This window comes from Pyricularia grisea (assembly GCF_004355905.1).
Source record: "Pyricularia grisea strain NI907 chromosome Unknown Pyricularia_grisea_NI907_Scaffold_12, whole genome shotgun sequence".
NCBI lineage: Eukaryota > Fungi > Ascomycota > Sordariomycetes > Magnaporthales > Pyriculariaceae > Pyricularia > Pyricularia grisea.
The window spans coordinates 317407-337070 of record NW_022156724.1 but is presented as its reverse complement, the minus strand read 5'-3'; the positions used below and the strand labels follow the sequence as shown (position 1 = coordinate 337070).

Sequence of the window (19664 nt, the reverse complement as noted above, 5' to 3'; positions counted from 1 at the left end):
TCGGAGGATAGGAAGATATAAGAAGGCTTAGCATGGTAACAAACACTAATACCCCATGTCAGATGATCAGATTATCGTGCGAGGAATATTGGAAGCGAAGCCAGATTAATGAGACGCGCAAATTAAAATTTGTATCTACCTGGGGCTGCACAGCATGCGCAAGACTGCGGCAATTGACTTGCTGGTGCCTCAGAGTACCATTCGTTTGGCGTCGCGGCTAAATTAATACCTGCCCACTCGACCACCTACCCGTGCAGGAGCTAATTTGTAGTTTTAACACCAGGAAATTCCACCAATGAACAAGCATATTTGCGCCTAGCCGGAGAATGAAGGAAACAAATGGGCGCTATTATTATAACTGGGCAAACCTACTCTCGGGAGGTTTGTTAGGACCATCGACGGCCGTCCGTCATGCTTTTAATACTGCATAGGAAGTAAATGAGGTAAACCCCAGATTTATAATACCAATGATGTAGTGGATATAAGGAGCTGGAATTGCGCGCGGGTAATATTGTTAATATATAGCTGTTTTGTAATATTTATTCAAGCTTATTTTAGAACGCTATACGGGCATAACTTTGGGAACGGTTTTATTGGTGTTAGAACTTCCAGCAATACAAGTGTCATTATACTAAAATAACGCGATAAACTATATTATTATTTTTGGGTAGAAAGTTGCAAAGTTAATGCCATTGTTAACTTTTCTTTAAATAGAAAATATGACCCAAACTCCACTTACCATTTTACTCAAAAAGCTGCCATTACTAATAATAATTAACGCTAATTATATTATTATTTAATGGACTATGAGGGGCCTGGATGCTGGGTTGGTACAAACGGTGCACGTATATCAATATGGCTAAAAATTCTGTTATTCTGTTAACCAATTGAAAAATGTTACAAATAAAAGTTAGACGTGGAGGTAAAGCCTGCGATCCACGGAACTATTTATAGACGAGTTATATATGCAACCAGGTTAGGTGGCTACCATAGTAATGCGATAATTACAAATTTGTTAATAGAACATTCTTTAATAAGCCAGTATTTGGAACTTGGCCCCATTTAATATCAAGTATTCTTTTAAAAGTTACGCAAAATTATACCCAAGTTAACATGCTTTTTTAGTAGTTGAGTAAGTGTTTAAATTAAGGTTTTCTATTATTAAGCTTTATATTGTATATAAAGCTTTAATTATATAGTATGTTTATAGTTTTACTTTACAAATCGCTATATTTAGTTTAATTCCGGAAAAGTTTCGTGCCAATCAAGTAGAGACTATGCATAAAATATCATAAATCTTATGTAAGAAATATTAAATTTGTATTATTAAATAGTTTTACCGAAATATTCTAGTTTTCAAAATATATAAAGGCTTAAAATCACTATGTCTTGTAAATTAATTCCCTAATACTTACACGCATTTTATACCCCAGATTATTCCACGATTTTACTTTTGATCACACTTTTTACTTTACACAATTCGCTTACTCTATTCCAACCTTCACCGGCCATATTTCAAACTTTTATCCAACAATGAAGTTTTCACTTATCACCACGCTTACATTCCTTTCAGTACACGCTGTCGGTGTTAACGGCCGGTGTAATTGGGGAATTATAGCGCCGGGGGGTAAAAAGGCATACGGGGCGCAGACTGTGGAGGGTGAATATGAAATATCGAAATGGAGGGGATTAACATTCAGATGCAGGGCTACTGGTCATGACTGCAAAGATGTGGAATGCACAGAAAAGCCCGATGGTTTTGAGGTGGTTGGATATAAGCCTAGCGAACCCTTTATTGTTTAAAGGATAAGGTTGTTTAACACCCTTGAAAATATGGCAACGTTCGTTACATTAGCTATATATTACGCGGAAAATATATTTCGCGTTCAATCTTTAGAGCAATAAGTATTCTGCGTTTGATTATTTATCACAACCAATTTCCCATTTCAAAATTCCACGAAAACATCGCGTGATTTACCAATATGTAATATTATATTTTCCCCTAAGTAACGACAAACTCTTTTTAAATACAAGGGATAAAACTAGGGGCAAAGGGCGACAAGGTTCACTCTCCAAATTTTTTTCCGGAAGGTTTTATTATGTCGGAGAGTGTTTATTTGGTGCTTCTAGTTTGGATCAACTTCCATTATGTAGTGAATACCTAGACTAGAGATAAAACTGCCTTCGGGACGGGGGTTAGCCCATCTGTTGTCCGGTTGATAGTAATAAAAGTGAAAGCCTGGCTGTATAAACGATCTTTAAAATCTTGGAATTCGAGCTTGACACCGGAAAAGCCGGCGGTACGAATTGTTTGGTTATATTAATTTGGCCGAAGGCTGCAAGCCCTAATTTGCATAGCTTTATTAACTTCCGGAGAGTGGACGAAACCATTAACAAAAGCATACGGCCTTAACTTCGGAGACCAAGGCTGGCAACCGTTCCTCCCTCAACTGCGGCCCTTAGGCCGGTCTGCGCCAGCCTATAAAGGACACGCCGATGACAGCACTCAAAAGTCCCAAATGGCCGGATGCGCCCCGTGCTTTCGCCTACATCCCATAACGTCAAATGTCTACATAAGGCGGTGGGCCAGATCTGGAGCGACGGTGTCAAGATCGACTGGGAGAAGGTCGAAGCATCCTCCATCGCCGCCACCCGCGCACCCAAGGGTTTCAAATCTCGCTTGCCGAGTTTGCTTTCACTTTTCGTCTACATGTATATCGCCGTCACTCCTTTCGTCATCGTCACTCCCCTCATTATAAAGACAATTAGGGAGAGATGCGGTTCCATAACTTCCACGTAACTACCAACTATCTATCCAGTGATGTGGGCGGCCAGATTTGTTGAAGCGCGTGGTCGTCTTGCGGCCGATAACAACCATTTGAATTTATGTGTTGCCGCACGACACTCCTGTAGCAGCTCCAACATTTTTTGATCCTGCAGTTGCAACACAACAAGCATTGAATCCCGAAGTCACATCGGAACTCTAATAATCATGTTAGTTTTTAATTGCTTGACTTCCAGCGCGTCGACATTTTGTAGGGGTGCTAAATCATAAACTTACACTTATTTTTTGAAATTGACTATTGCCGTCGTAATTGCAACTTTTGTCGGTGTTGTTAAAAGTTCCTGATATAACAACGCCGCCGAGAGTGCTTTGTCTACAGCATTGCTCTGAAACTATATCGGTTAGAGGCTGCTGGTCCGAATTGCCCAGACATTTGCAACTACTCTATGAGGAGATATGTTAGAATAATGTATAATTGTAAGTTTTGTTGTTAATGAAAGTATCTAACCTTAGCAAATGTGGTGGGAATAAAGGCAGGAATAGCCAAAACAGCAACGGTAGAGAACTGCATTGTGGAAATAAACTTTGTTCAGAGCACGAATGTTTTAAAGGAATATATTCGTCGTGGGAAAGGATTTTTACCAGCCTTTTATTAAAAATACATCGCTACCGTTCTAATTATTATTAGAAGAAACGAGTTCTTAAAGAACGCGTAAGTGTGTTCAAATTTAGAACTTGGAACGAATTCCTAAACGGTTTTGGTATCTAATAAATGATGATAATAATAATAATAGTAAAAATAAAAATATAAAACGAAACACGTTTTGTTAAGAGTGTTTGTTTATGGGCAGACATGCGAGTGGATATATCACGTGGGGAGACACGTGATCTCAGAACACGTAGGAGAGATTTTAACAGATTTTTGCAAGATTGTCAATAGTTATAAATAAATAGTAATAATGTATAAAAATACCGTTATTTTTATTATATTATTTTACCGATTATAGCTATTATTCTATTCCGTTAAACAATAAGTGGCTTAAATTATATTCAAAACCAATAAACTAACATTAAGTGTATAGTCTTAAAATATAAATTAAAGAAATTGTGGTTATTTTATAATAAAGTTTTATTAAATTACAGTAAAGTAAATATTTAAATTGGCAATAATAAGCAGTTATATTTCTCGTAAGCCGTTAGTTTATAATAATTAAAACATTATATTTATTTTGCAGTTATTACCTGTTTATCTCTTTGCTCTTCCTTTTACCTTTTATAAGTTATTTGAAATTCCCTCCTCTACCCTTTTTATTCTCTTTACACGAGTAACTACCAAATATATAAAGCTCGCATAATTTTATACTTATTAATTTTATTACACTTTTGCAACGTTTTTCAAATGCTTTTACGACGCCAGTTAAAAAGCTTATTAGTTCGTCCAATTTATTAGTTCGTACAGTTTAATTAATAGTCCAACCAGAATATTTAGCGTCAAATGGATAACCTTCGGTAGGTTAAAGCTCCGGCCTTCGAAGGAGTAAATTATAAAGGAACATCAGATATTATATTTACCTTTCGAGTAACAATTATCAGCAACCGGCATTTGATAGAAAGCCGAGCTCATACTAAGACAGGTATTGGATGTGAAGACTGACAACAGGATAAAATACCCACAGCATTGAAGAGGTAAGTGAATCACTATCGTATAATGTGTTAAAAAAAGTTATAGTATTAAGATATGCCTTTCCAGCTGTGTTACCCTTGCTGCGGCTGGTTTTCATGGCGTTAATAACAACCCCACCTTGATTATACAGTTCTTTAAAACCAGTATCGAGGATTATAAGACATTCGTTCGAAAAAACTTCCGTAAAATTTGGGAAGGCTGTGAAACGAGCGGAGATACAAACGTATCTATCCTCTGTCGCGATAAAATCGATTTTTGCACCACGGAGTATCTAATAATAATTCCTTACAAATTAAAGGATCAGAAAAGGATTATTATTTGTCCGGCATTTTTAAAAAGCTGGCTATGGGTAATGTACCTTGGGGTGAATTCCAAGACGTTTTATTAGTGCATAAAATGTCGCATGCCACTTTCGGTAAGATTGTTTCTACTACCCACACTTGTAAAACTCACACAATATTTGGATTGAAAGGAATACTAACAGTACTTTTTAAGTTTAAACACAAAGTAAATTCCGGAGATTATGGGTCGGAGTGGTTTGGGATTTCCCCGTGAGTTTTACGAATCTTTTATTGCGGATAATTTTGAAATGCTAACATGTACACTGTCATTCTGTCTAGGCTTTCTGCAGAACAAGGTATTTGGAATGCCGACAGTTATGCGCTTTTTGCACAATGTTCTTATCACAATTGTTAAGACTGTGTCATATTTAACAAAAGGAAATGTTTATGCTGCTCTGAGGGTTACACTTCCTCCAAATATCCAGCTTCTTAACCAATAAAACGCCAGTTCAGTTATAAAGCAAATTCTAAATGCCTTTGTATTTATAATACCGAGGAAAGTCCCCTCGAAACAGGCGCTTGGCAATTCTCGTCAGCTCCAACAGTGTGTTTTCGTTCGTAGTTCCGGCCTTGGAGTGAATTCGCCAAATGTGTGGTCGGAGCTGGGGTGGCAGGCTGATAATATTATGCAAGGAATTCTCTCCCCTCGCAGGATTGGTTTTGCGGATTGTAACAATGTATTTATAAGTCCAGGCAAATGCGAGGCCCGAGAGGGCCAAAGCCGCGGCCATGGTGAAGAGACTTTTACCGTAACAGTTGTTTAGCTGACAATTGATCGAAATGATTGCTGGGCGATTAGCGGATTACAATGATCTAGGAAGTCCTGCTGCGCAACCACGGCTTGACCAAGGAGACGATCACTAGATAACTCGGTAAGTTAACTCTAGGATAGCTCACCGGCAGTTAATTCTCAGCCTAACGCGTAAGGCCTCATGGCTTTTGCCGGGTTTTGTAGGCTATTTTTGTCGTCAAGATATGGTGCAGGAGCCAGTGTATGATTCGCTTCGCGCAGTCGGTGGAGCCGTTGTTTCGTTGTCGTCGGACTCCCGCGCGGTGCGTAGTCGTAACTGAGACAGGAGCAGGTTTGTTCTCTCAAGATTCCCTTGGTTTTCGTGCGTCATCCTCATCGGTACTGTCTGTTTGGTCTCTGGGTAAGCTTACCGTTGCACTTTAGTCTACTCTAAGAGTTATTCTTTGTGCAGGTTTTTGCAGAAACGTCCCCGGGAATGTCCAAAGCTTGCCAGCCAGCCCACCTTATACTAATCATTGTAATTTGGAAAGTCTAGGGAATATCTAGTGGCGCCACTGTAAAAACATTGGCGATTTGGGCGAAGATGTCAATCACTTGATCAAAGCAGTCGCCACCACCAGTCCTAGGGCATAGCGGATAGGGTCCTTTAAAGTTCGGCTTTGTCAGTGGGCTGCATGAGCAGCCGAAGCATCAAAGAAATGGACTTTTATCGAGCACATACTCAGCAAAAGGCTGTCTGTACGGAAGCACTGGCAACTTTGCCCGCGTAAATATCACAGATTTTTGAACTCCACTCTGCTTCCCCAACGTATTTTGGATGGATAAAATGGCACGCTCGACATCCTCCTACTACACATAGCAAAATCTGTTTTTTCTTTGGTTCTTGCTCATGCACTTGTTCAGTCCACTGCTGCCGACAGATGAGCCGACATGGGAAAATATTTACAGCACCCACATATGCTGTACAGAGATATAACGTACCTTCATCCAGGATGCTGTGCTCCGGCTGGAACCAAGCTTGAGTACGTGACCGATCTGTTCGGGATTCGCGAGGATATTGTGGCGTCAAAGGTTCATTCAGACGAGATAAGCGGCATGATGGGGTCTCTATCAGCCGGAGAACTTGCTAGGAGTGCCAAGTTTGATTGAGATTGACTTGTAGCCGCACCACCAGCAGGGAGCCGAGTTTATTTTGAAGTGGGAGGTTATCGACAACTGCGGCTATGTGGGCAGGCGTGTTTGCTGTATGACTGGGGGGTAGTTCCAAAATCAAGGGGATCTCTCTCAATGTGTGGCATCATCGCAGCTTTTATGGGCATTGGCAAGACCCTGACCACCATTTCCAGCAATAGTCGCTACCAAGCTCCAAAGCAGACGCTTTGTGGATCAACAAATTTGCACGGCGCAAAGTTAAAGAACTGGACTGCCCTTGGTCAACATCTCATCGATTTGACTTATGAATGTATGGTATTCGGAGACCCCGGAGCACGTTAGAAGAGGGGCGCGGATCGTGGTCTCATCTTTCCATGGGTCAAAATGTCACAAAAATGCTCGACAGCTGTTAGAGGACAATTTAGAGATTTTTCTCACTAGTTATTCCCCAATCTAATTGAGCGTAGCAAAAAGGGTCAAGAGGCACAAGTAATGCAGAGTTCAGTCTGGTATATTGACAGGAATGCTCTACACTTCACCTGCAGTAAGAAATCTGCCGGGCGAGGCGAGCGAACATCTACATGGTGAAGAAGACAAGAAAGTCAAGGAGAAGGTAAAGTCTTCCAGCCATGAGCCATTTATCGTGTTTTATTCATAAAGGACATTATTATTAAGAGTTTTTTTTTTTTGGGACCGGCAACCACCAGTCCTCGACTTTACGGAGAAAAAAGACCAAGATGAAACCTCAATCCACAAAGTCCAAGGTGCTTAGAGGATCAGAACCGCACCGGCAGCAGCAATGGCCGCGGCACCAAAGCCAGCACGTGCAGCACCGGCAGGGGTAGGAGTCGAAGAGGCAGCGCTACCAGAAGGCCTTGGGGTGGTGGTGCCATTAGTAGTGGTGGTGGTGGTGGCGCCGGCGGCAGCGCTGCCCGTCTTGGGGCCGTCGCAATGCCAGTGGTCGCCGTGGGGCTGGCAGCCGACGGATGCGGTGGGCGACGGGGGGAGCGTTTTGGTGCCACTGTGGTGGTCGTCGTCATCATCGTCGTCGTCGCCGTCGTCGTCATGGTCATGGTCGCGGCTAGAGGTGGCAGTTGTGCTCGCGGCCGGGGGTCGAGTGGTCATCCCACTGGGGCTGACAGTTAAAGACAGTCCCGGCAGAGGGGTGGTGCGCGGGCCGTCACAGCGCCAGTGGTCGTCATGAGGTTCGCATCCAACGGAGGCGGTGGGGGATGGCGGAAGCTCATGGGCAACACTGACGGCGACGAAGCCGAAGATGGTAACGATTTGACAGAACCTCATTTTTGTAATTGGTAAAGAATTTGTAAAGAGTGGTTTTGGGACTGCTCAACGTGCTAACGGGAAAAGGGGGGTGACGACTACTGATCTGCTAGCTTTTCTGTTGTGGTTTTCTTTTGAAAGCTTGTGGGCGGTGAAGAGAGAGCGTCTTGGGAAGCGGATTTCGTAGTCAAATGTGGCATGACAGGTTGTTAATATAGTAAAAATAAATTCGCGCCATCTTGTGCCGAAAATGCAGGCACATAGTACCTTAGGGGCAACTTAGGGGCACCCAAAGCTGCGCCTCCTCAAAACTCCATCGCGATAGTCATTCGCGGGGTCAGGTTTGCATAAGCGCGTCTTGGCGCCTTGGCTCCCAGCCCATGTTTGCCTTAGATATTCAACATGTCGAAATGTCCAGCGTCATTGGTTCACGTTGGAATAAGATATGACCTTGCTGCCTCGAAAATCGTAATGTTAATTCTTTAATGCGAGTGCAATCGAACCCCAGTATTTTGGGTCTTGTTCCATTTTTGCATAAGATTTCCCCCGAAGCCCCTTAACCTGAGTAAGAAGGAGCGGAGCCCCCGCCCAGCCCCTAAGCTGGCCATCAAGGTCCTCAAAAGTCCATCAAGGTTCCTTAAATTCCATCAGCTATTGCACCTGGATCCACTCGGCATACCCGAAGAATGGTATTGCCAACTTGGTAAGTACCTACCTTTACCTCAGCTCCTGACTGTGCACCTAAGGATAGCCTAGGTAATAACAATATATGGCTCGAGGCCGACCAATTAAGGGGGTTGATCTCCAATCTTGGAGAAAAGGGATGCGTCCTTATTTGCAGCCGACTCAGGCTTGGCTTTAGCGGTGGCGTTCCTCTTGGGTTGAAGAGTTGCACATGCTTTTCCGATAACTGAAAATATTTAAGGAGGCTTGGGAGGGCATGCTGTGCACTCCCTTCTGTTGCTTCCACTTTGGCAAATACTTTGGCTAAGACATTAACTTATCGCACCAGTGCTCGTAGGCCTAAACCTTGGTCTAGAAAACTACCAGTCGCGAGGATTGCTTACAGTCGTATCAGAAAAGGACGAGAATGTCAGGATTTGAGCGACAAATCCTGTCAAGGAACTATATGCATCTCAAACAAATGCATGTGCCACTTTCTTCACCATCCCTGCCCATGAGTAAGGTCGTCTTTTTTTTTTACTGCAGGTTAGTGTCGGCGAGTGGGTTATGTTGCCTTGATGGAGCTTCGGGCGTATCCGTCCGCTAGAGAAACATCAATCAGGTACCGGTCTTTCCCACGTCTCGGAATCAATGTGCTAGCTTTACGCCTAATGGCAGCCACACTTGAAGTTGATAAGATTTCGGCAGCCGCGCTTCGCAAGCGCGCCAGACGCGCCCTGTACGACAGCAATTAATATATTGCTGTTTCGGTCCCGTAGCTCCGAAATTAATTCCTCCCGAGCGGTCTGAGTCCAATTACTCTGCTGCAACCCTGTCAAGCTTTCTTGCCCCTGGGCAACTCCGAATCCCAAGTATGTATCCGCTACTGGTCCCTCAACGCTTTAGTATAGTTGCTATTCTCTTCCTAGTATAGTTATCTGTCCATCTCGATGCGCCATTCTTTAACTAGGCACGGAAGCCCCTGCGTCCCACGGACCTGATTTACATTTCTTTCAGTCTTGCCCCCTAGCACCTGTGCATATATATTTGTAGTGATGGCAATGGCCCTGGTGCATTGCTTCCGTGTTCTGTATGCGCGTGGAATTTCAATTTGCTTGGGGAGGTTCACGGTTGATGATGTGCCTAAGTATAGACGCTGGTATAAGGAGAAAATGTAATGGAATGCCCCGTCCACGGCCCATTCGCCACTAGGTCAGTCGGTAGATATAAGTAATAGTCCTTGTTTATCCCAGTCATAAATAAGACATCCCTCCTCAGCCTTTTCTGATCCTTTGTGGTAGATGCTATCAACAGTGTTCGCAGCTCCCAGACAATTGTCGACATCCGGGTTCCTTGCTCCCTCGCAAATGACTCAAGCTCAGACGTACTTGTGACAAGTTGGGTTGAGTCCAAATGTCGTGCAGTAAGTAAGGGATGGTTGTCTTTGGAATTTCGTATGCATTTGGACATAGGCATCGGCGGGATTTACGTGGTAGACAGTGGCATGGGCTAATTCCTGCCCATAGATCTCAACCTAGTCTTGGCTAGTAGGAGTCGACGTCATTGCGGTCAAGTACACCTTGCAAATAAGGTTTCCCATAGTGGAGATATATTTGACGGCATGGAAAAAAATTTCTTTTCTCCAATCTGCATCGGCTCCGACGCGGGATCCAATAGCGCGGGGAAATTGCGTGGAGGGAACTGTTCTATGCAGCATAAACAAGTAATAGGGTTCCATCTGGTGGGATTCTCACAGCGCGGTACCAAGGAGGGAATGAGTGATGATGATCACGTATAGTAATTGAAGCATAGTAATATCTGCAATCTTCCTTTACCCCGCAGAGAACCTTTGCCAAACTCGAATTCCTTGGAGTGTTTCTCATTGCTAGCAAGATGTAGAAGTGTATATATACGGTCGATGTTCATCCGAAAGGTCCTCATCTGCTTTTGGGTCTGACAGCTTCAAGTTCCTTTTTTTTTTTGAGCCGTCAAACCGAGATTCGCCAGGATGTTTGCTTCTGTGGTCGGCCTCCTCTTGGCAGGCCTCGCTACCTCCGCCTCAGCCTACATTACCGCCGGGGGAGAAGTCGTGATTCCTGGGGCGAGCTCATACAATGGCCTCAACCTAGTACCCCAGATGGGTTGGAACAACTGGAACGCATATCACTGCGATGTTTCCGAGGATCTGCTGCTTAAAACAGCCGAGGCAATGGTCAGGTACGGTCTGCGTGACCTGGGCTATAATTACGTTGTTCTCGATGACTGCTGGTCCATCGGCCGCAACGAGTCAGGCTACCTCTTGCACAACCCCGTCAAATTCCCAAGTGGTATGAAGTCAATAGCCGACAGGCTGCATGCTATGAACTTCAAGTTCGGCATGTACAGCTCGGCCGGTGTTTATACCTGCGGCCGCTACCCAGGCAGTTTGGGTTTCGAGCAGAAGGACGCCGACACTTTTGCGAGCTGGGGGGTTGACTACTTGAAGTATGACAACTGCTACAACCAAGGCCAGTCGGGATCACCTCAGCTCAGCTTCAACCGATACAACGTCATGTCCAAGGCTCTCAACAACACAGGGCGGCCAATGGTCTACGCCATGTGCAACTGGGGCAACGATGACCCATACGACTGGGCCTACACCATTGCAAACAGCTACCGCATGAGCGGGGACATTTACGATAGCTTCCAACGGCCAGACGCGCGTTGCCCATGCACAGAGACACCGTGCAACTGGCCTGGCTTCCACTGCTCCGTCATGAATATTCTTAACAAAATGGCGCCCATTACATCGCGCACCCAGCCAGGGGCCTTTAACGACATGGATATGCTGGAGGTGGGTAACGGCGGGCAAAGCGGTAAGTTTGGAAGCATCACATGTCATGGGAATAACCTTGAAGCTTTGCACGTCTAACGCTTAATAACTTTTAGACTCGGAATACGTCGTTCACTTCTCCATGTGGGCGATGATGTCATCCCCATTGCTCATAGGGACCAACATCCCCGGACTGTCGCCAGCACACCTTTCGATTTTGTCCAACCCGGCCGTCATAGCGCTCAACCAGGACGTGACCGGCACCTCAGGGGTGCGCAAGTGGCGAGAGGTCATTACAGACGATGTCGACGACGATGGACAAGGCGAAATTGCCCTTTGGACACGTGTGATGAATAACGGGGACACCGTAATTGCTCTGCTCAACGCTGCCAACAGCTCAAGAACCATGCGCGCCACAGCCAAGGATATCTTCCTAGACCAGGCGACAGCTGGGACCTACCTACCGGCGCCGGAGCTCTCGACACCCTACGATGTATATGATTTGTGGGCCAACCGCATGAGCAACGACGAGGCCGCGTCGGTGATCGCCGGGAACGCTACTCTTGTCGGTGCCAATAGTACTAGTGTAACCCGGTACAATGCCACAGAATTGAGCTATGCTGAGGGTTTGAGCCAGAACCACCCGGCATTGTTTGGCAAGAAGGTTGGCCGTCTCGCGCCAGGTGGTGTTTGGGAAGTTGAAGTCGACAGGCACAGCGTTGGATTATTTAGGCTGCGAAACGCAACGCAAGCTTCCCGTACGAAAGACGAGTTATGAAAGGACGAATGAAAAGCTATGGTGGCGAAATATATAAAGGGAGAAAAAAAAGGAGGCTGGTAAAAACAAATGTGCCAAAGGAGTCAGGGGTATCATAATACATATTTATTAATAAACTCGGGGCATACTACACAAAGCCAAAGTCTTCATCTAGCTTTTGTGCCAACGCAATGGAATCTGCCAAGATATTACTCGCTTGGGGCAAGACAGCTCGACCGCCAGTGCCAACCATGCAACTCATTTCTGTTTTAATGCCACTCTTCTCCCAGATGCCATCCACCATTGTATGAGTCGGCTCTCCAAACTCATAGAGATTCACCTTCTTGTTCTTCAGCAGTCCGCCATTGTACCAAAACAGTTCGTCATTGCGGTCCACATGACCTATGACAAAACTGCAGATCCGCGCCTTGTTCTCGCTCAAAACATCCTTGACCCAACCCACCATGGCGGCGTAGTGCGTCTCGAACGCATAAGCAGCACCGCTGAGCTCGAGGCCAAACCACCACGACTCCTTATCACCATACATCAACTTGTACGTGACCTCTTCGCGCACGTCTCGCGTGTTCTGCCATGCGATGTGCAACAAGCCCATGAGCACGTCGAGGCGAGACTTGTCTAGTACGACAACTCCAGAGTCCCCCTCCTCAGCGTAGTCTTGTGTCCACACCAGTGACTTGTTGAGTTGCGCGCTGGGGTGCCGGATCTGATCCTCGTACCAATTGTGGCGCTCTCGGAACGCGTGTTGCCACAGGAGGCGGTCGTGAAATAAAAGAGCACCCGTGGACTGGTATGCTGGGTCCTCGAGCAGCAGCTCGGGCTTCTGGACGAAGACGCAGTCTGCGTCTAGAAGTAGTACCTCCTCAAATGGCGAGTATAATGCAGCGAATGCCTTTATGGCCCAGCCTCCGTCGACGAGGCCCACCGTGGCGTCGTCCACCACAGTTAGTATGTCCAGGAAATACATATCTCCAAATCGAGCTGTGAGTTGCTCTCGGTCCTCTGGAGGGAGGTCATCATCCCCAGAGTAGACGATTTGGATGGCGAGTTCGGTGCGCAAAACTTCGCGAAGGTTGGCGATAAGGTGCGTCGCGAACCTCAACGTGCCAGTTCCTGTCGGTATCACAATCCCACGAGAGCCAGGAACGAAGGAGGAGCGTAAGTCTGAAAAAGGAGTCTTGTTCCCAGGTTTCTTAGGTGAGTTGGTGAGGAAGGGGTACATTGTCCCAATGGCTGCTTCAACGGCCTCAAGGGCCGGGAGCGTGTTTGCTGAACTTGGGGCATCATCGAGAAACCCAATCCATTCTCTGGCGACCTTGGTACGCTCGCCCAACTCGCCGAACTTGTTCTTGTAGGGAGCTTCAAACGGCGATTCGACGTATTCTCTAGCTTTGTTGATGATGGATTCCGCTCTGTTCTGCCATGAATTGTTGGCCGAACTTGTCCATATCGGATAGGGATATGGGTAAAAGAAACTGTATATTAATGTGAACACAACGCAGGCAGAGATGACCTGAGCTGCGAAACGAAAAGGGGGCCTAGACAAGGCCATTATCCCATACTATGCTCGAAACAAAATCCTGAATGAGAGGCGTGGAGAAAAAAAAAAAGATAAAAAGAAGAATAGACAACAACAGAAAGACAAAAGAGTGGCCGGCCAATTGAGGTAAATGGGATCAGGTAAATACGTTCATGGCGAGGTAGCTACCTAGGTAGGCAAGGTATCAAGAAAGAGGAATGCAGTAATTAAATTAAAAATGATGAACGGCAAATTTGAGTCAGGGGGACAATCCAAACCCCTCCCTCCGTCCTTATCCCATCCGTCATTTCTCTCCGTTAAGGATCAAGGGGTGGAGTGACTGTGCAACTCAAAAAGGGAAATATCCAATAGTGTCTTGAGTGCGGATCCTGGCCCATGGTCGTGGTAGGTGGTAGCGGTTAAGCCCCCACAGCCCGATGTGACAAAAGGCTTGAATGGAAGCTGGCTAACCTAATCTGTCTGTATGGATCTTTGTCCAAAGATATGCCTACTGGATTGCGCAGAACCAACAAAGTCTTTGCTGCAGGAAGCTGGCACAGCCAGGAGGCTTACGTGTTTGTTCTTTTGTCATTTGATTAACGTAGGTCACATGCCTAAAGGCCTCTCATTGTCGTATTTTTTGATCATCAGTAAGTATCTGTAGTGGCACGAGCCAGCTGTCAAATCGCTGAGAAATATAACAAATCTCAAATTATTCATCGCCGTACACTAGCCTCCTCATAAGGAATATTTCTGCTGCTAGGGTGTCAACGGATTCGAGTATCCGGATCAGGAAAAGTGTAAAACGTGTCGCCCCCAAAAATTCTTCAATCTGCACGTGTCGTTGTCATAATGCAACAGACCTTAGCGCAACAGTGACTCTCGATTCTGGACCAAGGGAAAACGAGTGATGATCCAGTAGTATCGTCCACGACGCCAGCAACAGCCCTTTGGTCTTCTTCCCTAGGAAAGGAGATCTAGAGACAGAACGACGTGAACCATCGCTCTCAAGATTGGGAAAATCTAGAAAGGCCGTCTAAATGTTACAGCAGGAGCAGGATCAACAGCAGCAAATGCCAACAGCGAGCATTTACGGCCTCATGTCGGGGATCACCAGTCTGGTAAAAGACTCGGGGGTCGTACACCACCGTTACATGTCAAACTCACCACTAAAGTACATGGTACCCGGCCGATGTTCCCAATGAGGTTGATGCTAACCCTCGCTTATTCTCTGTTCACAGCCTTACCCCTAAATCATAATTTTGCCTGGCCATCTATCATGTTGTACTCCACTCTTCGGCTGGGCAAAGCTACTTGGCCAGGATAACAGGGACCGGGGAAGGAAAACCCTGTACGATGTGCCCAGCCAAGTCAGCTAAGTCAGCTTTTGACTGGTTGTCCTCCAAGCAAGTCAAATAATTGTATACGTCAATGAGATACAAGCTTTTCTAGACACTGAACAGTTCATCTCTATAAGCCAAAAGAAAATAAGAGAAAGAAAGGGAGAGAGTTTAAGGGCTTTAATAGATGACGGTAGATTGCGCTGGGCTGGCTGTATGTATAGGGTAATTGTCGAAACTTGGGGCTGGTAAGGCTGTCTGTATGTTATTGGCAACTTGCGCCATACCTGATCACCGGTATGATATTAACTGTTGGTTGCAAACGAAGGAGTAAAACCCACTCGCCCACTCGTTCCAATTTGTTTTGGGGCCAACGAGGAGGAAGTCCCTTGGTCCGTCATCCTAGAGGGTGGGTGGGTCTTCCATTGCTATTGAAAATCTTATTAGAGGTAAGGCGGCTTGGGGAGCCAAGAAGGAGACGGTAAGTGGAAACTATCAGCTTCCTGGCGGCAAAACTTCGCAAAAGACCCTCGCTTGCCTAGCAAGTCTACGTACATACATACTATGTACTATGGTAGTAGATGCAGGCAAGGATTGTTATACTGGAGAACCAACCTCCAAGCCTCTTATCTGCGTCACCCCTTATGTCTTAATCTGACTGTGCCATCCATTCCAGTCAAAACTAGCCACGCACAGCCACAACCCCACAGCGGTAAGTACATGGTAAAGATCGCACCACCGCCCACATGCCGTGTAATTTACATAAATCAAAGCCATACCCCCAGGTCGCATCACCATTGTTTGTGTACCTAGGTTAAACCCGATTAAAATCACCGCACCATTGCGCAGTACATGGTAAATGCAGCCCCTTGATAACCCGTATCATTATATGCTGCTCATTAGATACATAGGAGGAATTATGTCTGGAAAACTTTCTGCAACTTTGAACATCGGAAACTTCGGCTCGTGATCGCGTGTTGCTTTTGCCAATAAAATTCACTTTTTCACCCATGACAAACGGAAAGAGCAAGAATCAATGAGAACCATCAAATTCATCGACCAACATATGGGGGCAAACTGCAAATTTCGATACGTTAAGTCATTGACGTGCACCTTGGAAAGAGGGGGTCCCTCCCATTGGACCTTCAGCTTGAACATGGATCCGATAATGAAAATGAACATAAATCGTGATGGGAGTTTCGCAAAATTTACCGACAGCGCATTCTTTGCCTTGTGGACAGGCGGTTATGACCAGTCGTTGCTTCAGTGGATCAAGGCAGTAAGTAATTCGTCGGCGGGGGCGTCCGTCCCTGAAGGGCTTACGTGGTTGCGTAGGTCTGTGCCGTATGGAGCCGTTGCGATCGCAAGCCCGTCTGGCAACGATGGGGCTACGAAGTCAACCCGAGTTGAACTGTGGGCTCCCCCTATCCTACAAAGGTAATCCCCCGCGTGGCCCGGGGCCCCACCACCCTTCAGCTTTGTTCAGGGTGTGATCGATTGCGCGCAGCGTCTATCCATGGCCACATCCCGTCCAAGCTGTGTTTACCGTGCGGATTAGACAATGTCTGCGAAGCTTCAACCACGGGTCAGTTTACTGCTAAAGGTTTACCAAAAAAAAAAAAAAAAAAAAAAAAAAAAACGATTGATAACAATACGACGTACAATCACAGTATGCATGACATCGGGTGGGAATTGTATGGTCATGGTAGGATGATGTCTAATTACACATGGCAGGTAGAGGCCCTCACCCATGATAGGAAAGGTTTATTTCCCTAAAGAACATCTATCTACCATCTATCTACCCTTTAACCAAGAAAATCGTGGACTCGGTTACCTTGGCCCGTTGTTATTGTCGTCCATAAGTTCCCGCCCATCATGCTCCGTGGTCTCGGCCGAAGCGGACGGACTGGGACCGTCTTGAGACACAACTTCTTCACGAGTAGACACAGAATGCTGGTCTACACTATCCTTGACAATAGCCTCTGGTGGGATGGTGGTGCTGTCGTCTTTGATGGCATCCGGTCCGTTTTCTGGTGAAGCAGTCGAGCTTTCAAGCACAGGAGCGGACATCTGCTGCTGCTCTTTCGTCTCCGTATTCTTGGCATCCGAATCCACGTCTGCTTGGGCCTCAAAACTGGCTCTATCTTGCTCCGGTTCGTCTTTATCTGCCTCAGATGCCTCTCGCTCGTCTGGTTCTTTGTTGTAAGTGTCCTGATCGTGCTTCTTCTGCTCATCTGACTCTCTGTCGTACTTCTCCTTTTCGTATTCGTCCTGCTCGTCTTCCTCTTTGTCGTACTTCTCCTGGCCGTATTCCTCCTGGTCGTATTCCTCCTGATCGTATTCCTCCTGGTCATGTTCATCCTCCTCCCTTTCAGATTCAGACTGCTCGTCTTCTTCTGGAACAAAGAAACCTTCCTTGCTGGGATCAAGTGGGCCCTGGGCACGCATCAAACAATCCCAGACTGGTTTCCAAAAACGAGTATCTGTCCACTGTTCAAGCAACCAGGCGTTCCATTCGGCGATGGTCTTTGATCTGCGCCAGGAATCGGGCCACCATTCATCCCACGAGCCATAAGCGTACTCCATCTTGTTCCAATAGATGCGTGCCGGGTGTCGGGGAAGCTTTTTGGGCCAGAACTCAGGCCGGAGGAAGATATTATCCTCGTACTCGCCTTCGTCGTTGATATCCGTGCCCTTTTCCGGCTTCCACTCGTACGACGAAACGTTGAAGTCAAACAGAACCACCCGAAGGGGTATGTCGTCGTCCTTCCCTTCACCGCAATCCTCTTGTGTTGTTTTGGGGAGGCGGATAAGAATGTTACGTTCGCACAAATCGCTGTGTAACACACCGCAGTTCATAAGCGCAATGTTGGCTGCAAAAAGTTGGGCCAAGATGTCGAGGCGTAAACTTGCAGGCAGGGAGCTTGGGTCCATATCTTCCATGGTCTTTGCCCCTTCGATGTGCTCCATGATGATCAGTCGCACTGGGCGCATATGTCGCCCTCGAGATTCAGGCAAATCCAATGGCATGTCAAAGGTGAAGGAGCCCTGATATGCTGGTATCTCATTGCCAGCCAGCGCTGTGTACCGAAGTCCTGCGTAAACATTGGCTTCGTTGCAGTAGTCTTGATCGGCCTGGATGGTTGTGGAACGCGGCATATATGGAAGATCTTGGTCGACAAAGGAATAGTACAGGGGGTCGTAAATTTTGGCGACATAAGTCTTTGGCTCACCATCCAGCTTGCATACCACGATCTGGGCGCCGTGCGTGTCTCTGACGGCAATCTCGTCGACGACTTCAAGCTGGTGGGATCGATCTTGAAAAGTTTTACCTTTACAAATGCGGGACGATAGACAGGCGTCGACCAAAGTTTTTAGGCGTAGGTCGCGATTATCTTCTATTCCGGGGGTTGGCCCAATTCTGTCTTCCTCGTCGACGTAAAAATTATCCAGTGGTGGCTCATGTAAGTAGATGGTGGTCTTGAAACCTTTGCAGTAAGGATTCTCGGGCCGGTCTGGCTCGTAGGGTGGCATCCAAGCACCCTCTTCTGTTCTTCGGAAAGGGTAAACCACCGGCACGTCACGCCAATCAATTTGCGGCTGGGATTGCATCGACGTCGCAGACTGTTCGCTGGGGGATGGCGGTGATCTGATTGGTCCATTCTGCCGATACTCGTCTTCTGAAGCTGGTTGGTCATCAGAAACGGGTGCTTGTTGGTCTAATTCTAAATGAACTGAGGAGATGGGCGTGGAGGGGGCAGCGTCGTCCTTGCCGTCCCGGGATGGTGACAGCGGCAGGTCTGGCAGAAGAGCCGATTCCGCCGCTGTGTCTGAGGAATCGTTCATTGGAGGTTGGTCTCGCATATCGACACCGTTCTCTTCAGATGCAGGATCCGCGTAACCAAGGCGAGCTCTCTTGCGCCGAGAAGACGAAGAGGGTGAGCAAGACGAATGCCGCGATGTTGACCGTCGTTTAGACGGCATAACTGATGCGTGCGTGGCAGCCCTGAGAAAAATAGCCGCTCAAAGAGGTCAGGCTCAGGCGATCCGAGTAAGGCTCTTCAATCGCGCGCTCAATCAGTTGTTGGGTTTGATGGAACGTCGGGTCCTTGCAGCAGCAGCAGCAGCAGCAGCAGTCATCCAACAATATGGCCGACCCAGCTAAACTAGGAGGCCGGTCTCAAATTTCGAGGCCCGGCGCTAACCTTGTTGCATTTTTTCTGCGCTACCAGCCTATAGTAGAATGGTAATCGTTTGTCGCGCAACGAACAGACATAGATGTTCTCGCCATAGTTAATGGTGGAGGTGCGACTGCAGATTGGAGGCGCGCGGTTCGGGTTTTTTGGGGGACACGGAAGCTACCTGTAGGGGGGTCGCGTTCAAAGCCCGCCCATGCAGTGTGATGAAGACAATTGGGGTCCACTGAATCTTTTTGTTGAGCCAATCATAACATGTCAGACCGGGGCTGTTAGCGCCCGCGCTTGGGTGGGGAATTCGCAATCTAACCCTTAACGACTGCTGTACCTGTACCACTTCGGAGCAAAAGGAAATCGCCCTTGCT

At 46.6% G+C, this 19664-nt stretch overlaps 4 protein-coding genes across 4 annotated transcripts; 1 reads left to right on the top strand and 3 right to left on the bottom strand.

Annotated features, from left to right (window-relative positions):
- Positions 1–7481: 7481 nt before the first annotated feature.
- On the bottom strand, positions 7482–8015 carry PgNI_12489 (uncharacterized protein; the record flags this gene model as incomplete). Its single annotated transcript, XM_031132437.1, has 1 exon — positions 7482–8015. The coding sequence occupies one exon, from the start codon at positions 8013–8015 to the stop codon at positions 7482–7484; it is 534 nt and encodes a 177-aa protein (XP_030976098.1).
- Positions 8016–10665: 2650 nt separating this feature from the next.
- On the top strand, positions 10666–12247 carry PgNI_12488 (uncharacterized protein; the record flags this gene model as incomplete). Its single annotated transcript, XM_031132436.1, has 2 exons — positions 10666–11512; positions 11586–12247. The coding sequence occupies 2 exons, from the start codon at positions 10666–10668 to the stop codon at positions 12245–12247; spliced, it is 1509 nt and encodes a 502-aa protein (XP_030976039.1).
- A 127-nt stretch (positions 12248–12374) lies between these two features.
- On the bottom strand, positions 12375–13796 carry PgNI_12487 (uncharacterized protein; the record flags this gene model as incomplete). Its single annotated transcript, XM_031132435.1, has 1 exon — positions 12375–13796. One exon carries the CDS (start codon positions 13794–13796, stop codon positions 12375–12377), a length of 1422 nt encoding a protein of 473 aa, XP_030976038.1.
- Positions 13797–16933: 3137 nt separating this feature from the next.
- PgNI_12486 (uncharacterized protein) lies at positions 16934–18967 on the bottom strand (the record flags this gene model as incomplete). Its single annotated transcript, XM_031132434.1, has 1 exon — positions 16934–18967. One exon carries the CDS (start codon positions 18965–18967, stop codon positions 16934–16936), a length of 2034 nt encoding a protein of 677 aa, XP_030976116.1.
- Positions 18968–19664: the final 697 nt, after the last annotated feature.